General features: G+C 36.4%; 1 protein-coding gene across 3 annotated transcripts in view; it reads left to right on the top strand.

The window, feature by feature from the left end:
• Positions 1–21,188, top strand: part of ARHGAP15 (Rho GTPase activating protein 15) — a 653,192-nt gene that overhangs the window by 6,608 nt on the left and 625,396 nt on the right. For all 3 annotated transcript variants that reach the window (XM_033231613.1, XM_033231614.1, XM_033231615.1), the window contains exon 2: positions 19,810–19,988. In XM_033231613.1, coding sequence (XP_033087504.1) covers positions 19,824–19,988 — 165 coding nt within the window. In that variant the 5' untranslated portion in view covers positions 19,810–19,823. The remainder of the gene's footprint in view (positions 1–19,809; positions 19,989–21,188) is intronic.

The raw sequence follows: 21,188 nt of genomic DNA, 5'->3' as shown, positions 1-21,188 counted from the left end.
CTGCATCTGATGCTATCGAATCCTCCTTCCCTCTTGAAACCCTCTTTTCATTTGACTTCTGAGAAATGTTTTTCTTCCAGTTTTCCTCCCAACTACCTGAATGCTCTTTCTGTGTCCTTTGCTAACACTACCTCATCAACCAGCTCTCTAAATGTTGGAATGTCCTGAGATCAGTCTTTGGATTTCTACTTGTCTTCTAGATTTATTACTTTGTGATTTTATTTAGTTTCATGACCTTAAACGTTATTGATATACTAATTAGATTTCAAGACCAAACCTTTTCTCTTAGCAGTAAAACTATAAATACAATTGCCCATTCATCAGCTTCACTTGAATGTCACATAGAGACATCAAAATGAGTATACAGTACTCAAAGCAAATCTCCTAATTACTGCCCACCTGTCCCCAACCCAACTTGCTTCTTTACCTTTTGTCTCCACCTTAGTTAATGACACTATATTCATCTTTCTTTTCAGGACAAGTGTCTAAGAATTACCCCCTGATTCAACTCCTTCCCTACTACTTCCTACCCAAAGTTTCATCTAATTTAATAGCAATAAATAGAGCCTGTAAAATATAAATTTAGTTTTCATTATACTGTTCATGTGACTTTTCTCCATAATGGTCCTTAAGGTGTTTTACCTTTTTTTTTTTTTTTTTTTTTTCAGGCTAATAGTTCTTTTACTTTTGATATTTTTGGTTGCTGATAGAATGACTTTTCTCAAAAATCTTGCTAAGTGAATACAGCACAATGTGACACTTGGATGAACATCAAACTTTAGACAAAAGCGCACACACCAATTTACTCTCTGGTTTCAGGTTAGAGAGAATATCAAGAAGCATATGAAACAATGTTGGTTTGTACATGTTTGAATTAATTCAAGAAGGTTGAAGAGGTGGCACTGTTTACAACCTTTTAATCAGGCTTTATTTTTGGGCCCCCCGGGTGACTCCTGTGCTGTAATATATTATTAAGTATACTTTGAGGGCACAAAACCCATAAGTCTCGCAATCCTTAAAAATATTAGTGAAGAAAAAGATATGGAAAAAAGGAAATGTAATAAATAAAAACTTCTTTTATATTACATTTTATTTTCAATTTGTTTTCTTTCAAATTGTTGCTGTGATGTACTTGAACCTTTTTGTGGTTCTTTTGATGTATTTTTATACTTAGAAGTGATTATTGGAAATCTTAGGCTCTTATTGAATAGCTTTGTATTTCATGGGAATGCATCAGACATTAAGCAAGAGGTATAGGTACATCAGAATATCCTGAATTCAATCACTTCTTTCCACTTCCATTGCTGTTACTGCAGAATTCTCCTGAGTCTCCTCCCTGCTTCTGTCTTCCCCACAATAGTCATTGTCCAAGAATAGACAGAGTGGCCTTTTTAAGACTTCAACCATGCAAACTCTTCTACTATAATATTCCTAATTATTTTCTATTATACTTCAAATTAAATTCAATCTCCTCCAAGGCCCTCTTTATATCATTACTCTGCTTTTGTTTTCCTTTATATTAGTTTGGATATGGTATTTATTATTTATTTTTCAGTGTTTAGTAGCTATTTTCACCTTAGAGTAGTCCATGAGAGTATTGACCTTGCCTGTCTTTTTACTACTAAATACCTAGAACCTAGAACAAAGGGTAGGCATATGATAACATCAATAAATATTTGTTTAGTGAAAGGATGCATGCCCTAAAGATTGACTTTGGGCTATAGAATCAAGGAAGACCATCTGGAGATGTGTGACTTTTCCTGCTCTAAAAAATAGGGTATTTGGGAGAAGAGAAGCTAGAAATATATTTCAAATAAATGACACTATATGTACTATAGATATGGTATAGTTTTAGTAAGTTGGCAGTGATGAAGGGTTGGGTTAGAATTCTGTATCCATTATATGCTTCTGAAAAATGAAACAAATAACCCACCAGCTGAGAATATATTGTCATAAACTGATGAGAAACAGCAACTACCTCTAAGTATTTAAATTTTAAGTAATTTTACTAAACAGTGGTATTAAAATTGACTAATTTTATGTTCACTTTAAATCCATTTCCTAAAAGAGTCAAAACAGGACATCTTTTTAAAAGAGCTATGGAAGGTAGAATGCTCAGGAAATTGGGTGCTGAGTCAAGAGAAACTTCTGTTTCTGTTCATTTATCTTTCTGCTTTAGTTAATTTCATGTTAGAATTTTAAAGACTAAAAACTGAGCAATGGAACCCAAATTCAGCTCTCTGCTAAATGCACTGGGGAAATCAAGTAATCTGAGCTTCTGTATAATACCACCTATTCATACTTTGATGGTTCTCCTAAAGTAGAATATTAAAGAAAAAAATATATGGTGATTACCTCAGTGGTGTCTGAAGCACTGTGGTAAGTACTATAGTGTTACCAAAACAAGACAATATTACCTTATTCTCAAGATGTTTACAGTTGCTTGAGAAATTCATCAATATAAATTATTAGAGTGAGATTCTTAATAATTATCATCATAGCTATGACTTATTCTGTGTAGACTATGGGACAAGAATTTTACATACCTAATTGTGTTTGGTAACCACAAAAATCATGTAAAGGGGTTTGTATCCCCATTTTAAAGATAAGGAAGTTAAGGTTAAGAGATTAAATACACAAATTTACAAAGCTATTTGGTAGGCTGGGTCATGATTTGTAGATAGATCTGCATAATGTAAAGTCCATGTTATTTTCAGTATGCCATGCTGTAATTTTGAATCCTGTTAAGTGTTAGCAGTTAAGCATTGCTGAACTTTATTCATGAGGCCCTAGAGTCTAAAAGGCTCTAAAAGAATCCTACTTTGTTTGATGTCTAAAACAATGCCATCTGTAGGAAACCTGTTGTTTCTTCTCTGCATATATTGCCTATGCAGAGGCACTGTAAAACATGTGAGGAAGAAAATGTTCTTTTGCCTTGGTTTTTGCCATACTGCAGGTGTCTTTCCTATTTCACTTTTTCTGGTCTTCTCTGGATTCTATGTCTCCCCCTGACCCTTAATTCTCAAAAGTTCCTTCTTAGATCCACCTATCCAATGTGGTAGCAACTAGCCACAGGTGACTATTGAGCACTTGAAGAAGGGCTAGTATGAATTAAGTGTAAAATAAACACCAGATTTTGAAGACATAGTACAAATAAAGAAAATGTAAAATATTTCATTAATATTTTGGCATTTAATCATGCTCAATTGATTACATATCCAACTGATTACATTTTGAAGTATTGGGCTAAATAAAATTATTAAAATTAATTTCACCTATCTCATTTAACTTTTCCAATGTGGCTACAGGAAATTTTTAAACTACATGTGTGGCTCATATTATATTTCTAATGGATGCCAGGGCTGTAAACCATCTTGTTTTTGGCCTCTCTTTTGACATTTTTATGATTTCAATTTCATCCCTGAAATACGGTCCTTAAATTTCTATCTTTAGCCTTGGTGTCTCTGTCAAAATTTTCCCTTATTTCTAATTGTCACTTGATACTTCCCCTATGATGTCCCATCAGCAGGTTAAACTGATTATGTCCCGCATTAACTCCATGGCCTCTCCCAAGGGTTATTGTCGTCTTCCTTCCAATTTTGATTACATCTCTACTCCTGAAGTCATATTTATTATTAAGTGACATGATATTCATATCATGTATTTCATATCACTAATTCCATACATCCAATCAATTGCCATATTCAAGCAGCATTTATTTCTTTCTATCCATTTGCACATATTGTCATGGTCACTAATTGGTCATCTGTTGAGTCTTATCTAGATTATGGCAAAAGAGTCTCATGCTTTTATATTGCTATTTCTCTTGCCTCTTTATTTTGCTTCTTATGAATGTATTTTAAGGCTTTATGGTGATAGTTGGGTTCGAGTAATACAAGTAAGAATGTCTATCATCTATTTGTATTCTATTTACAGTTTTAAAAGTCATTTTGCATACGTTATTTTACTTGATAATTCTAGAAAGTCAATGAGAAAGTGGGAGCTTTTAGTAGACTTCATAGAAAAAGGCAATGAAGCATGGAGAAATTGAATTGTGGGAGGACACGGAAGGGTTAGAATACATTTCAGGTATAACCATTAAAACATACTTTTTCTCAAATTCTAGTCCGGAACTGTTTTCTTTCTTACAGAGATAGAATAGGTATTAAAAGCACAGGCTGGGAAGTCAGAAAAAATAAAATTCAACTCCGAGCCCTACCACTTGCTAGATACTATATATTATTTTGGGCAAGTTACTTAATCTTTCTGAGTCTGAGTTGGCTCATCTGTAAAATGGTGAGATTCCTCCCAAAGAAAAAAAATAAAATGATGTATTTAAAAATGTTTACCCTGCAGGAGGCAAATAGCAAATCACTTTACAAAGGTTAAATGTGGTGGTAAGAGTAGCATTAGGAATTGTTTTAGCAGGTCTTGAATCAAAGAGTGACTTTTTTTTTTCTTCACTATGATGTAAAAATCAACCTAGGATAATTTTGGTTTATTTCGATTCTAAGTATTATGATAAAATTATGAAACTCATCAAAAGCAATTTCTTGCTATTAGTTTCATTTTCTCAATACAGCTGTGTGGGGGAGTATAGCATAGCTGTGTGGGCAAAGGGAAGAAGAGATAACTCTTTTCTTGTTTGTTTACCAATTTTTTGTTGATATGGAAATTTTCCTTCAAGCAGCTCAAGATGTGCCCTCACCAAAAATACCCTTTAATTATGAAGAATCAACATTTATCACGTAAAACAATTCAAAAACAGGTAGGCCGTTGACTCTTAGGCCTGAAATGAAAATAAAGCAAAGAAAAACGGCAGACACAAGGAGAGAAAAGAAAGTAGAATTCTCTTGGTGCACTTTTATTTTAAATCTAATTTTTTTCATGGAGTGGTAAGGCGATAAGGTAGATGGTCCACAAGACAGATCTACTAGGGTCCTAGAAAAACGAATCTGAGAAGGAAACATATACAAGGAAACTAGGAAGTCCAGAGTGTAGGTTGCTAACCCAGTTAAGAAGTCTTTCGTCTTTTTTTTTTCTTTCTTTCTTTTGTTTCATTTTCCTTTGGGGAAACCAACTCAGGATTCCATATATGTAGGTTGAGTGAATATCCCAACTCAGTCCTAATTTTGAAAGCAATTCATGTTAGTGCATCTACCCTGAGAGCAAGGGTGACAGAGGGGAATCCATGTGCCGACAAAATGCTGGGGAGACAAGCAGCCGTGGTGCTGTCCACAAAGAGCCTGCTGTATCTGTATCCTATGGCCAGCTGGCACTGAGCTTTAGGTTTGAAGTCTGACATTAGCAAAGGGGATTAGCAAGTGGGCAGTAGGTTCAGGGTGGGAAACCAGCTTGACAAAAATCTGGAGACCAGTCAGCATGGCAGATGTGCAGAGTGTACACATCCTGGGGCAGGGGTGGGGGAAGGTGAAATGCAGTGATCTGACTTCTCCTGACCATGATGAGCTGTATCAAGCATACATCTGGCAGCTTTAGATATGGAGAGGTAAGCAGAAAACACAGGAATCCAACAACACTTGGGACTTGGAGTCACAGCCATTCTAATCATGGTGGCAAACTTGAACATACTGGAAATGCTTATGGCCTGTGGGAGTTCAAGGCAGGGAATTTCAGACAGTGCTGGATGAATATACCAATTTCAATCCTAATTCTGAAAGCAATTGGTATTAGGGCATTGAATTCATGAGAGCAAGGCATGGGACCAAATGTCTATAATGTCCTAAGTACAATACAGAGCAACAACACTGACAAATATGGTGTCTGACTTTAAGGAGCCCACAGTCAATTTGGGCAGAAGAGACACACAGCTCAAATAGAGAACAGAAACCAAATATAAAGCAGGATGTAATTATCTGCCTAAATAGAATAGAAACAGTAAAGAAGGCAGAGAAAAGAGAGGGAGGAAAAGGGGAACTTGCTTAGCAAGAACAAAGAGCACAGCACAATATCCTACTCGTTGTAACTAATGTCATGTTGAGAAAATTGTAAGAATAAATGAAGTAATGCTAATGTTTGATGATCCTCTTTCTAAAGCTGTAGTACAACTGCGAATGCAAATGCAGTCTCCTGGTTCTGCTCTTCATTTGCAATATTACCAGCTTAGATTTAAAAATAATGAAATACTGAAAATAATATTGACTTAATATGCAGCGCGATCACCATTCAACCCATACATCAGAGGAGCAATGTTCCTAGGGGTGATTGACACTACAAGTCACAGTCAGGAACATCTCCAGGCCAGTCGGGATATCTATACGGGTAGCAGAGGACCTGTAGAGAAGGGGATGTCTACATGACGCCTTGTCTGAAGGATGTAGAAGCTGTCCACCAAGAGCTGTCTCTTACCATACATACCTGGATCAGTTTGCCACATTTTATGAATTTTCAAGAGAAGACATATAGACATCCTTTTCTGTTTTTTTAAAAGTAACAACCCTCATTTTTCAATTGGAAATTGATTCAAAACATTCCAAAACATTGTTCAGGCCCAACAACATATGTCTGTGGGTTGAATTTGGTTGGCAGTCTGCCGATTTTCCACCTCTCCTTGAATTTATAGCTGCTCCTAAAAAAGCAGGAGCAGAGGGTAATGATTAGAGAGAACTGGAGTCCTCCAAATAACTTCTGTATATGCAATAAATCCTAATAAATGTTTAGAGACTGACTAGAGCATTAGATTATTCTGTGAAAAAAAAACATCCATTTATGTATAGCTTCTTCATTTAGGTCCTTGTTGTGTCTGTCTAGCTTGCATGGCTGGGCTCATTTTCCTAACTTGAAAGAACAAACTTTCTTCTGCTGCCAACCCTCCCCAAAGCATTTAAAAAAAAATCATTAAAAGATGTCTCTAAAAGTTTAACTTGACTAAGTAATAGCAAATACTTTTATCTTTGCATCGACTGTTATTTTTGAATGACATGATGCAGGGTATCGATCAGAATGTGTGGATGTACTGTTGTAAGGGAGATGAAAGAGAGGTTTGCATACCTTGTGTTGTGATAATAACAGTGGTAGCCATTTGAATACACATACATGTGTGCATGCTCACACACACACATACAAACACACACACAAGAAACCCACCAGTGAGTGCACAAGATGGGGAAATGTAGCTGGGGCTTGGTTGCATAACCCATTTCATCACACGTTTTCTCCTTTAATAGATTAGATTCTCTGTTTCAGACGTGGTTATAAAAAAGGATATAAGTAAATAAAACAAGATGGAGAGGAAAAATATTCAATAATTTTTAAATTAAATGGATAATTCTCCCAACCATTTAGTACTCTAAATATTTATGCATTTTTTACTTTAATGTGTCCAAGCAAAAATCCTGTATTTCACTTTGTGAAGCACCTAAATTTAGATAGAAATTTGGCTACAGTAATTCAAATTGCAGTAGCACCCAATTAACTGGAACCCATTAGTTATATCACATATGTAACCATCTCCTCCTCTGCCTCTCACCTTGTGGGGAGAGGCCTGGCAACTATACTTTGAGGAAGGAAAAACAAATTAAACTTGTTTAAGTGGAGTATCTAGCCCCCCAAATAACTCCTAGATTAAGGTTCTTGAAAAGGCAATTGAAGAACTTCGAGAGACCAAAGGCATGAAGAGAACCTTCAGTTATTCATCCTAGAAAGAAGAGCATACATTTTAAGGTGTACAATGAACATAGTATATTGTATCTCTTATCATCAAAGACAAGGATTGAAAAACTCAGTAAAAAATTTCAATTTAAGTAATGTGAACTGGCAAATATTTTTTCACTGTTTTGATCATCTTGGCTTCTTGAAAGGAAACCTGAGGATATAGTATTTTGTGGAATATTTTTTTTTTTTTCTCCACCAAACTTCCTTTGGTCTTTATCAAGGAGAACTACTTTCTTTTTTTTTTTTTTTTTTTTCTTTCTCCCTCAGACAATTACTTGAACCATCTCAGGGCTAAATCATCCCCCTCTGGACAAAGAAATAGAAAGCCATCAAGAGACTGGAACCAACTGCACAGTAATAAGAGTACATGCTAAGTCATTCTATGCAGAACCTACTGCAGAAAGCAATGGAACTGAAATTGAATGGGCATTCCCGTACACTAAAGTTTTAACTTTTATTTAAGTTCAGGGATATATGTGAAGATTTGTTGCATAGATAAACTTGTGTCATGAGGGTTTGCTATACAGATTATTTAGCCACCCTATTATTAAGCCTAGTACCCATTAGTTATTTTTCCTTATCATCTCCCTCCTCCCACCCTCCAAACTCCAGTAGGCCCCAATATGTGTTGTTCTCCTCTATGTGTCCATGACTTCTCATCATTTAGCTCCCACTTACAAGTGAGAACATTCAGTATTTGGTTTTCTGCTCCTGTGTTAATTTGCTAAGGATAATGGCCTCCATTTCTATCCATGAATCTGCAAAGGACATGATCTCATTATTGCTATGGCTATATAGTTAGTATATATGTACCACACCACATTTTCTTATCCAGTATATCATTGATTGGCATTTAAGTTAATTCTGTGTCTTTGATTCTGTGACTAGTGCCTCAATGAATACACTCATGCATAAAGGGGTGATTTATATTTCTTTGGGTGTATACCTAGTAATGGGATTGCTGGGTTGAATGGTATTTCTGTCTTTAGTTCTTTGAGAAATCGCCATGCTGTCTTTTACAAGGGTTAAACTAATTTACACTCCCACCAACAGTGTACAAGCATTCCTTTTATGAACTATTTTTTAAGTGCTGAAATCGATGTTATTTTACTCACATTTACAAAGTTAATAATATACATAAGCAGATAAAAAGTAAAAAAGCACTCTTACACTCAAAGTTGTGCATTGACCCAGATTGCCTAGGATCTCTTTGGGTATTTCTTTTATGCAAAACACTTTATTTTCCAGCAGTATTTATGACTGAATGTTGGTCTGGTTGACAAAGTACCATATTTTAATTAGTCTTAAATAGAATATTTACAGCATCATTTTCATGCACCTATGTGTCTATGTATCTATTTACTTACCTACTTAGCTACCTACTCATTTATCTCTCCCTATTTCCAACTATGGACCATACCCCTCCCCCTCACCAGCATATTCTAAAGTGAACTTTCATTCCCAGGAAAGTTAATTAGAGCAGTAATATGAACAAATGAAGATAGCAGCAATGGGCTGTAAAACTAAGGAGACACTATAGTAATGAGTAACCATTTTAGAATAATGCACATATAAAATTTAAAAATAACTTATATAACCCTTTATAAAAAGAACTTTTTAAAAAAAGAGTGCAGCTGAATCCCTTAGGGATTATGACCAAATATGCAGTTTCTCAGCCTCTTCCTCATTCTCCTTAAATGGGAATATCTGTGGAAGTTTCCATTAAGTCTGCATATTTAATAAGCTCCACACATTGACCATTGAGAATTACTACTTTATAGCTCTCTTTCTTATCACTACCAGAAGCATGTGCACATTCGGAACTGGTTGAGTTATTTCTGACCCTTACTCTCAGGTGAAACATTACCTTAATACAGATAATCTTTAATTCTAGTGGAATGGGGTTTTGTGGATTCAACAATAAATTATAATGAGTGATCTCATCTTTTGGTCTGGGCTTGTGATGTACAAATCAAGTGCATTCCCATCTTATTTACACGTCCCAGCACTTCAGTGGGTCACCTCTTCCTCACTGGGCATTTGCTTTGTCCTTGACCACAACTTCCTTTGCTGGTAACCTGGTCATTCATTGCCTCACTCTCTTGCTAGGTTTGAGGTTCTACCTTTCTATTGCCAATCTCCTTTGTGGGTAATTGAGCTAGACCTGAACAAATAACCGGAATTGAGAACTGTGCCACCTAGCAACAAACCTCCTAGTTGATAACAATCCACAAATCTGAACTTCTCAGTATCCCCCCCTCAGATTGTCAATGACTGTTTCTACTCACCTGTTGTATAACTCTTCCTATTCAACTTGTATCCCCAGTTGCCAATATTTACCTAGATTGTGACTGCAGATCTATGTAATTGCTTGACACTGTCAGCACCTTTCAAACTGAACCTTTCTTCACCACGTGTGGCTAGGAGAGCTCTCCAGCAACTGGTCACTTCAGATGAAAAGCCAGTTCCTGGTCCTTTCAGGAGGGATAACATGTCCTTCCAATTTATATATGTGTAGGGGTATGTGTGTCTGTGTGTATATGTGTATATATATAATATATATTTCATGTATAATATATATCTTTCTTTCCATATACAATATATATATGTGTGTGTGTATATATATATGTCTCACACCAAACACAAACATTATTTCCAGATGAATCATAGTTCTAAAAATAGATAAAAGTTGAAACAACAACTCATTTAGAGGAAATCATGGGAATAGTCTTTGTTGCCTTGAATTACGCAAGGGCCTCTTAAGAGGGCAATAAAAAGTACTAATCATAAAAGGAAATAAATAATAAGTTAAGCAATATTAAAATTAAGGACCTCCATTAATGAAAATATGCCACTAAGAGAGGGAAAAAGCAACCCACAAGTGGGAAAAGATAGTTATTTCAACAAATATATTAAAATATACTTGTGGTTATAATATATAAAAAACTTCTATAAATCAGTAAGACAATGACAAACAACCTGACTTAAAAAACAAGCAAAAGTATTGAACAGGCACTTCACAAAAGAATATTGCATAGCAATCATCTTTACAAATAAAAGTTTGAGTGAAATAAGCCCAGCAAAAAAAAGTAGACTCTTTAGGTTTTCATTGATATAAAGTTCAGAAATAGGCAAAACTCAGAAGACAGAAGAATGATTAGCCTTAGTGGGGTCGGATGGGTAGTGAGTGGAACAGAGCTTTGGGGGGATTCTGGAGTGCTGATAATATTGTGTTTCTTGGCTCGGCTGTAATTACAAGAATGTGTTCAGTTTGTGACAATTTGTTGAACTTTATATGCAAACATAGGCATGCACACACACACATACACACAAGCGATTTAAAATGTATTTTACTTATAAATAATTGAGCAAGAGGGAACTGATTTTTAAATGCATTAAAGGAGATATTCTGAAAACTTTTATTTTAATGATATAGTCATTGTCCTTCACAACAATAGACGATGACATTAGTGTCCCATCATTAGACATGCCCTTTTGGCACTGAAATTCAATCTAATAAATTCAGAGTTTGGAGATGAGCATTAGGGAAAGATGAATAGATACAACAGCAAATTTGCTAAATAAAACAAATGTCAACCATATTTGAGTGCTGTCAATTACTGATTACTGTTAATTACTGTTGAGTACTAATTATGCATTGTGCAACTTCCACATATTTGAACCCTGGGCAGGCCAAGATACAGATAGCCCGGTGTAACTGCAACCAATGGGTGATTAGATTTAATCTGTCTGATAAAAAGACTTTGCAACAGAGTCAAGCAATTTAAGAAAGAAACACTACGGAACAGGAAATCCCAGGAAACTGAGACAATCACAGGTTAAAATGTACTTTTTGCCCTTGATACTCTCCCAACAAAGATTAGAGAAGTAGCCTGTCCCAGCGAGGATCTAGGACTCCGTTTGTTTCCCCAGTGTTTCCTAACGCTGTGGCTGCTGAGCAACTTGTTCTAGAGCTGATGTTTTCTCTTTAAGTGACATTTCATCATCAGTGCCCTAAGATAGTCACCCTGTTTTCCCTTAATTGATACTTGTACGCAAGAGGCGGAAAATCGCTCAGCATTTCTTGCTAGATTAGGTCAAAACTGACAGAGGAAACAGAGAGAAGATTGCATTACTTATGCCCCTTATGGCTCTCATCTGTATCTAAGAAGATTGCCATTTTATAAAATTTCTTATGCTCCCTAAATGTAATTACAATGGCGCAGGCATTTTCTTCTTATTTGTGTTTCAATTTTTTTACTACCTGCCTGATCAAGAGAGGGAAACTCAGAAGCAGTTCCACTAATCTTAACTTTATTTTCCTTATATCTCTTTAATTAGATGCAATCGCACCCTAGAAACCTTTTCTTTCAATGCTTTGTTTAGTGATTCCTGTTAAGTCTTTACCTTTCTTTTCATTTGATCGGTGACCAGAAGCATTGAACTTGTACCTAGATGTTCAAAGTGAGGTACCTAAAATTCTGGAATATTTTTTCCAGATCACAGGGTGCTGTTTTCATAAGATTAATATTTACAAATAGATACTGTAATATTTATTCTGATTTAAAGTTAATTAAGAAGCATCCCAAGAGCATGTTATGTATTTATTTTGCAGCCTCAGGGGTCAAGGATTCTTACTTGTGGATTTCTTTTCATCAAGTATCTTAGAAAGGGGTTATACCTTAAACAAAATCATCAAATTTCCCCAGGATCTATAAGACAAAATCCCAATTCTTTAATAAAAATAGACAGGTTCTCCTAATGCAGCTTTAATCAACCATAGCTTTCCTACTTAGCCACCAACATTGTATCATCTTGTGTGGATGTTCACTTCTGTTTTCCTTAAATCTTGTGATCTCAACCTGCACTGCTCTTGATATCCCCTCTCTGCCTTTCAGAGTCCTGTTTATCATACAGCATCCAGGTCTAACATCATCTCCACCCTAAAATCGTCTCCAGTCCCATTCTCCATTGCACTCGGATCAGACTTCGTGGTAGGCAAGCATGCTTGTGCTTAACTCTACTGCAGGGTGCTTAATAACTTTGCAGAACCCGTGGGATGTGGCAAAGTCTATGTCTCAGAGTAGAGGCTCAATAAATATTTGAAGTGTAAAATCAGCTGCTTTGTTCCCAACAGGATGGAGTTTGAAAGGCTAAGAGCTAAGAAAGATCAAGGTTGCCTACCACACACTTATTCTACTTTCAAAATATATTTTACTTGACATTTTCACCATTTAAGATGGCCATGTGCAGTGATAATAACTGTATTACAATTTACCATGCAGCAGACTTGTCAGACTTTGTCAGTGAATGCAGCAAATACTCCAGATTCCCTGCTATAAGTTAAATAAATGCAAAATCTTATTATCACATTTCCTATATATAACACCTGCCCAGTCAAAGACAATGTTACCCAATGGGGTGGCTATGGTCACATCCCTTTACTGTGATCTTCCTTTCTCATTATATTCGACATTTTTTGAAACTGAGTTTTATTGCACTCTCTCAGCTTACAGAAGTGGTCGGGGAAATTAGACTTAATAGAGATGTAGAAGCCACAGGGAGAAAACAAAAGGAAAATGAACTGGAAGGAAACTGAAATTAAAACGTTATTTTGGTAAATGGCTGCTGTGGTGGAGACAACAAACAATTGCAATGAGAGTTAATTACTGACCTGTCAGGAAAGTGTGACGCCAAGGTTGTGGCACACATTACTGGAGCTACCACGACCACAAGTCATTTCCACAGGGGAACAGACTTGTTCTATCACAGATCAACATAAGACCTTTCTAGGGGATAGAAATGAATTTCTCGGAGAAATACTATTTGTCTGTGGAGTTGCCATGAGCTCTTAGCAGACCTGGAGAAACAGCTCCTCTCGTACACGTAGAGAAGGGAATGGGGTCATGTCACCACAGAAAGTTTGTGCATGTTTAGGCAGAGGGGACCTTGGCTCCTTGTGGTGGATGTGCTAAATACACAGCTCCCTTGCCACAGAGTGAAAACCCAGGCTAACACTCATGAAATAGGAATTCCCTGAGTGTATGGCCATTGCTTGCCTCTGAGATTTTACTCACAAAACTCAGTGATAACGTGTGTCTTGCAGAAGCATCCTTCTTTTTAGGGAAAAATATCAAGTACCTAACAAAATCTGAAACTCAAGAAAGGCTATTCTCAAAGCAAAAATCCCTGCAAATTCTAAGATTGTGATTAATTTGGTCATTTTTTAACAAGAAGAAGACATAGGGCTATTGGGAAATAGAAATATGGTATTTTTCACACTAAAAAAATTATATTAATCTCCAAGCATACTTTAATACTGTCCTCAGAAGGCATAAGAAACATTGTTTCTTTCTGCCTGTAACTTATAATAAAATATCCTTAGTTTATTTACTCTAACAAATATTAGCAAGGGTGAGTTACACATTTTTAAAGTAACAAACTTGGTCAAAGACATTTTCTTATTGCAATGCTTTGCCAGGCTACATACACTGGTATATACTAGGTTCCATATTTGTTTTACATTTATACATTCAACAAACATTTAAGTCTTTATTATTTTGTCAGGAAGCACAGGAACATTTACGAAAGATTAAATAGAAAGACTTGCATGATATATACCTAATGTGGCTATGCTATGATCATTTTATCTGCCAGATGTTCTTTACATTTCTTGTTACCTTTTCTTTCCATACACAAGGTCCACTTGATTTGGGAGTCTATGGCAAAATCAAGGATGCTGGGTGGTGTGGGCCCTTAGTGCCGTCCTAGAGTTATTCTGAACAGGATGTGACACCTTGGGGATGATGTTCAGTATACCCAAGCCTACATTTTCTCTGTTCAGCAGCATAAAGATTATGTCATAGTGCCTATCCAGTTTTTCCCAGCTCAAAAATTTCTTAATATATTTTTACTTTTAATGCTGTTGATGTGAAAGAGATGTCAAAGATACACATTCTAACTCAAAAGGGCAGGCTGCTGAGCCTTAGTGTAGTTAACAGAATGCAACAAATAATTGGGAGAGCAGCTATGAAATTTATGATTAGATGAAATATCATGTTCACTCCTATTTGCAGTATGAGTAGGGAAATCAAGCCCAGAAGCCCAGGACACCATCAAACCACGTAGGTTGAGCAGAGCCAAAGTTCATGTTGCTCTTATGAAGTGCATTCTCATTACTGCTTCCTGTTTTTAAGCAGGATTGAAAGGAGAACTAGTGCAATATCACAAGGTATTCTTGCTCTTCTGTTAGTACATGTAAAATCAGGAAGTCTAGAGAAATAGTGAAGCCAGTCTTAAGTGATTTACATTTCAATTTCTAACTCAGGGATATTTATTTGGAGAGTTTAGTAAAATCAATGGATATCTCAAACACATGCAAAATGAGCCAGTTCTTCAATATTTTCATTAGTTATTCACCAGTGCTCTGTATGCCTCCTGTAAGAACATAAACACATAAGGCATCAATGTTTTCTCTAACAAAACTTAATAGTAACGATAATGATGATGACATGAGTGGGTGACACGTTCTAGGAAGAACAAGGGGAATACTGAAGAGGCACACAGATCAAGCAAAACCTAAACTTCATATGACTTGAAGTTAATAAGCCTGATGTTACTAAATTACATAGAAATAAGCATAAGAAAATATTATTGATTTTACAATCTACTAAATCTAGAAAATTGAGGGTCAGTGAGGATTGAAAACATGGGTGGAACAATAGAATATAATTTAACATCCCTGTGAATATTTTTGGAATAATAATGCAGAAAGACTCACAAAACTGGAGTTCTGCATTCTCTTTCAGAGAACACCCTGCAATTAATACAGATATTCCTGGAAGGACAACCACTCCTAGGTTCTGAAAGCCAAGTCAATATGGACTCTGGGGTGTGAGGGTTTCTTTTGAGTCAATGTTGAGCAGGCTTTGCAATGGAGTTTCTTCCCTAGAACCTTATTTCATAAAGGCTAAAAAATAAGACCACCGTGGCGGGGACATTGCATCATACAGCTCTAGGAGGCACCATTTTCTAAAATGCAATGTTAATGTCCCATCCCCAGTCACAGATCCTACCACCCCTGAATTTATGTAAGGGCATAGATAGAGTGGACTGATCAATGCTCTTCTACTCTAAGACAGTTCTTTCATGTAGCCAGAAGAGTTTCCAGTTTGAGATTCAGTTAAATGCTTCCTTGAGAGTTAAGGGAATGTCTGACTGATATAATATTGTATTAGCTAGTCTAATTATCCCCCTCCCATATGCATCTAAGTGATTCATAGGTAGGGAAGAATGGATGATGGAAATTTTTATAAATTTTGACTCTGTATTTAGATTAAGCCTAAGTGAATGCTGCAGTGGGTGCTCTGGCAGCTGAAATATGAAAGGATTATAGGGTGTCTACTAGAGAAAAAACTGTTAGGATGTAGGCAGGGGGAAACTGGGGAGTTGAAAGGGAATAAAGAAAGGGCTTTATGTGGGATCCCAAAACAACTTGCAAAATATGGCCTAGAAAGAACTCTGTCTGCTTGGAATGAGAGGCTCCTAATGGGATGAATGAAAGGAAATCATCTCTGAACCCACAAGTACAGCGGTTACAGGTCCCACAGCCACTGACACAGCTGTCGTTATCATCCTGTTAGATTTCCATCCTCAACCGTCCTCCTTCTGTCCTGCAGCAGGGCTCTGCTTCCCTCTTAATTGATCTCCATTCTCAATTCATTCACAAAAAACACTGTGTGTTATGTATGTCCAGGACAACACATATTCTCTTCTTCAGAGTGTCTAGAATACCAGCCTCTCTGGTATTGGTTGGATTAGAAGCGATGGGACTCTCAGTCAATCATTCAGCCAGATGAAAGGTAAGCAAGATGATCAGCTATCCCCACAGAGAGGTCAAATGCCATGTTCTCTATGAAATCCATTGTTTCTTTCTTTCTTTGAACCTCCCTGGTACTTTATGTTCCCTTCATGACATATTTCAACACCTACCTTATAATATCCCAGGTATCTGCACACCTTTGCATTGCTGAATCCTTTGCCAGAAATGTCCAGCCTAAACTGACTTAGCTCTGGTGTGATCTGATCTTCTCTTGCAGACTTACTCTTTCTTCACCTCCCACTTCCACCTGAGTTTAATGCCATTGCTCCTCTCCCCACCTGGGCACGGCCCTATTCTCAGTTAATTATTGATTGTTTCTCTATTGCCCTCACCAAACTCTGAGGCACTTGGTAAACAAAGATTATCTCTGATCTCTAAAATGGTGCCTGCCACTTAGGAGAATCTCAATAAGGGTTGAAGGGGTATCTGTATGTCTTCTGTTGATAGAAATCTTTAAGACGAGGTTTTGTGTCATTTTGCTCTGTCTCCCCAGAGGAACATAGTGGTCCGCAAAATTAGAAATACCCAAAGATTTAACAATAGAAGAAGAATTATGAAGTAGTATCAAATCAATGACCTTGCAGAACAAAGTACGTGGGAAGCAGAATAAAGAGAACAAACTGAGTGGAGAAGGTGTCAACAAAATGTAACGGCAGGGTCAGATGGAAAAGGAAGTGAGGACTGGAGAGGAGACAGTGAGCAAATTAAGAGAAATAACATTAACATTGTGGTAGGGAGAGAGATCAGCCTGATGGAAAGATCTGAGAAAGGAAAATCTTGAAAATATTTTCCGCAACCTATCCCCAAGAAAACAGAGGTGGGGAAGCCAGATAAAAGGCTTTGTAAGGAATCCAGCCTTTTGACAGTAGCACATCACGAGGCAATTTATGGTTTGATTGTGAAATCAATATAGGAATGCAAATTTTGATTTGACACTGAAATTTGTGCAGCTTCTGAGGAAGCAACATGTCCTATAAATGGTGCATGGTTGGGCTATGTAAACACTGTGGCTAGATGCTCTTGACCAGAAGAGAGTGGCTTCAGCCTGAGTGATTTCATCCACCAATATTACAAACACACTGTCCTTAGAGTTTGAATCTGCTGAATAATGTGGGAAATCAACACTTGAATGCACTCAAAGGAGAAACTATTTTTCTAGAAAATATACGATTTTCTTCTTAATACGTACTTCAAATTTTTATTTCATATGTATTGAAAAAACTCTTGCATTCTCAATTGGATACTTTTGAATAATACATTACTCATGTAAGCACATAGAAAGGAAAATAAGAGCAAAATAAATTGACTAAGCAATTACTAAAACAACTTTTCTATAAACATCTTCGTGAGTTATAACTGAAGAATCACAAAATGCAATTGTTTAACGTACACAATTTGTTCATTTTTAATATGTGTAAATGCCTATGAAACCATTACGACAATCAAAGTAACAGACATATCCGTCATCGCCAAAAGTTTGTTCATATCTAATGTGATCCATACTTGCCTCTATCCTTTCCCTAAGGAATTACTGATCAGCTTTCTGTTAGCATACCTTAGTTTGCATTTTTGAGAATGTTATATAAATGAAATATACCAATAAATCTTCTTCTCCTTCTCCTCCTTCTTCTTCTTCGTCTTCGTCTTCATCTTCCTCCTCCTCCTCCTCTCCTCTTCCTCTTCCTCTTCTTTTTTTCAGCTTCTTTCACTCAGCAGAATAAATTTGCAATTCATCCATGTGGTTTTATGCATCAATAGTCTGTTCCTTTTTATTGTTTATTGTTTTCATTGGGTAAACCAAAATGTGTCTACCTATTCACCTATTGATGGACATATGGGTCTTCTTTTGGGATTAAAATAACTGCTCCTCCACCTCTTTCTGTCTGCCTATTTTACTGGAAACATTGTGAGTCTCTCTGATCCTCATTTTTTTCTATATAAAAATATAGGTTTAATGGCTATTTTATAGGAATTTTTTGAGAATCAACCATTGAGCACATTGCTTAGCACACAGTAGATACTAAGTATTAGCTTCTTTTCTAAGTTGTAGTTTAATTACCTTACTAGGATTTATTGTAAACTAACATTTTTCCAGCTATCAAAATTTTTCCTTTTCTATTCATCTTAGTGTCTGCCTGCTTGGCCATTAGAATGAATGATTCTAGCCTCATTCTCCAACAAACATGGGGGTAGCTATACACTTGCCTCCTTAAAACATGATTCTTCTTTTGGATTATATTCACTCCCATAACTGACTAGTCACAGTTTTGTTCACTGTATACAGTGCTCGGTGCCCCCTATAGGATGTCTATTAGGTTAGACTTGAAGACAAGAATCAGTCAGGAAGAGGGCTGTTTCCAGAAAATAAGAAAATGTGTTTGTATTGTAACCATTCTGTTTGCAATGAGATGCTATGTTCACTTGAGGAACTTTTGGGGAGAGTCATTTGGAGAGGATTATGGATGAGGGGCTCAGCTAAAGCTCTACCAGTCCACCCTCTGGTGCTGCCACAGTTTAGTTCTCTTTGTTTTCTCCCTCCAAATTCTATTTTTTCTCATTGCTGCTCCTTTAAAGTGTGGCCATACTAAATTTTCTTGCCTAAATCAGACTCCTTCTATTAAAATAAATGGTGCTGATTTTTTTCTTCATATTCTTTATAGATATGATGTCCAACTAAGCTAGCAAATCTAGTTCAGTTGGCAGATGGCAGTGGATGAAGGAATTTTAATTTCCCCCTGTGGCTATTGTGAGTGGAGGTAGGGACTCTGGGGTCTGTTTTGCTCTGACATCAATTTTTCTTACTTAAATTTGACCTTATTCATAGAGATTTTTGTTCACCAAGAAAGGGTGCTGATGGTAGCATGTAGGGGTAAAGTGGGTAATAGACCAATGAAGTTGTGCATAAAAAAGCACATATCCTCAAGACGATTGGTTGGCAACATCATTTCTATATAAGGAAAACTGTATCCCATTGCTGTTAGGAGTTTTTTAATGGAATTAAGAATCACAGTCTATCATTGTGCTACCTATAAACTTCTGAAATCCTATGTTATGTATAGTGCTATCCACATATAAAGGTCCCAACTGACAAAATAACTTACAAAGGAACTACTTTTTTCTTCACCACTGAGAGAAGTGAAGATTCTTGTTTATCAACTTTTAATATCTTAATGATTAATAGGGACACTCCATCAAGAGTTTTTCAGGGAAAAGCATATGTTTAGAATAACATAATGTATTTTATATTTTCTCAGGATAGCACTATAATATGCAGAAATCTACAAATTCTGATACTTCTTTGGAAACACTGAATTCTACCCGCCAAGGCACAGGAGCTGTGCAAATGAGAATCAAAAATGCCAACAGCCACCATGACAGGCTCAGCCAAAGTAAATCCATGATCCTCACCGATGTTGGGAAGGCCACTGAACCTGTAAGTCAAATATTCCAAATATCCCAAGTTCGTTGTCATGCAGAATTGTGTAAAAAAAAAAAAAAAAAAAAAAAAGGCTAATTAGTCTTGTTTTATTTGTTTTCCTAATGTGCATGAGAAAACTGTTTTTGTAATGCATTTTATCTTGTGTATTTATAGTCATAATAATATCCCCAGTTGCAAGAGAAGAGCTGGGCTTAATCCAGAGTGATAAAGTGGATTTGGAGCTAGACTGAAGAGCACCTTTGACTCATTTTAAGGGCCTCTACTATCATGCTTCAGTGTCATAAAAATAATGAGGTTATGCTAGCATGTGGTGTTTGTACTTCCAAATACAGTACATCACTTTGAAAAGCCAGAGGCTAAAATTAGCTAAGAATGAATTGAGGAAAAAAAAAACTTAAAAAAAAAAAGTGAAAATCTCTTCCTTAAAATCTCCCTATAATATACGATACTGGAAATTATGATTTGATTTGGAGTGGGCTTAAAGGATTGAAATGCTGTGGCTATTTAAGGTTTGGAGAGGAAGCCATTTTATCTCGATAATGTATCATTAGGAAGATTTGAAATAAAATAGTTAGAGATGAACTCTACTGCCAATTGTGTCGCTGGCCCTGCATGCATCCTGAGCCACTAAACCCACTGATTGCGATGAGTCTCCTCTGTTTAATTTTCTTCCATAATGGTGGTAACTTGCAGCTGAGGCCATAGGATGTTACAAAATTATTTATGTAATGTTAGCCACTCTTTTGGAGCCCAGATCTATTTTGTTTCTCACAGTGAGAGCAAGAGCAGGGAGAAATAGGTTAGCTGGGGACAGGCTGAGTTTCAGTCACTCTGCAGAAACATGTGAGCTATTAATTGAGTGTTCTGTTAATATCATAGGGGCCTGTGAAATATTCAGCTTCCTAACTGAGTTATTAAATGAGATAAACTTGCTGAATAGCATGTTACCAATTGCATTTATTCCGCATTTTTCACTCAAAAAATTAACCCACAGCAATCTCAGGAGCTTGAGAAATATGTGATTTTAATCATTCTTTCCTCAGGTGTTGTAGACAAATTTAGCATGAGGAAGCCAGTGATTATATTTGGGGAGTGAGAACTACATCCTTAGATAAAGTAACTAATGAGATATGCATTTTCCTTTATTTACTTTCTCATTTAAAAGTATTGTCTCCTGGGAGGTACAACACGGCC

The sequence above is a fragment of the Trachypithecus francoisi genome, unplaced genomic scaffold (genome assembly GCF_009764315.1).
Source record: "Trachypithecus francoisi isolate TF-2019V2 unplaced genomic scaffold, Tfra_2.0 Lachesis_group13, whole genome shotgun sequence".
NCBI lineage: Eukaryota > Metazoa > Chordata > Mammalia > Primates > Cercopithecidae > Trachypithecus > Trachypithecus francoisi.
This window is presented reverse-complemented; position numbering and strand designations above follow the sequence as displayed.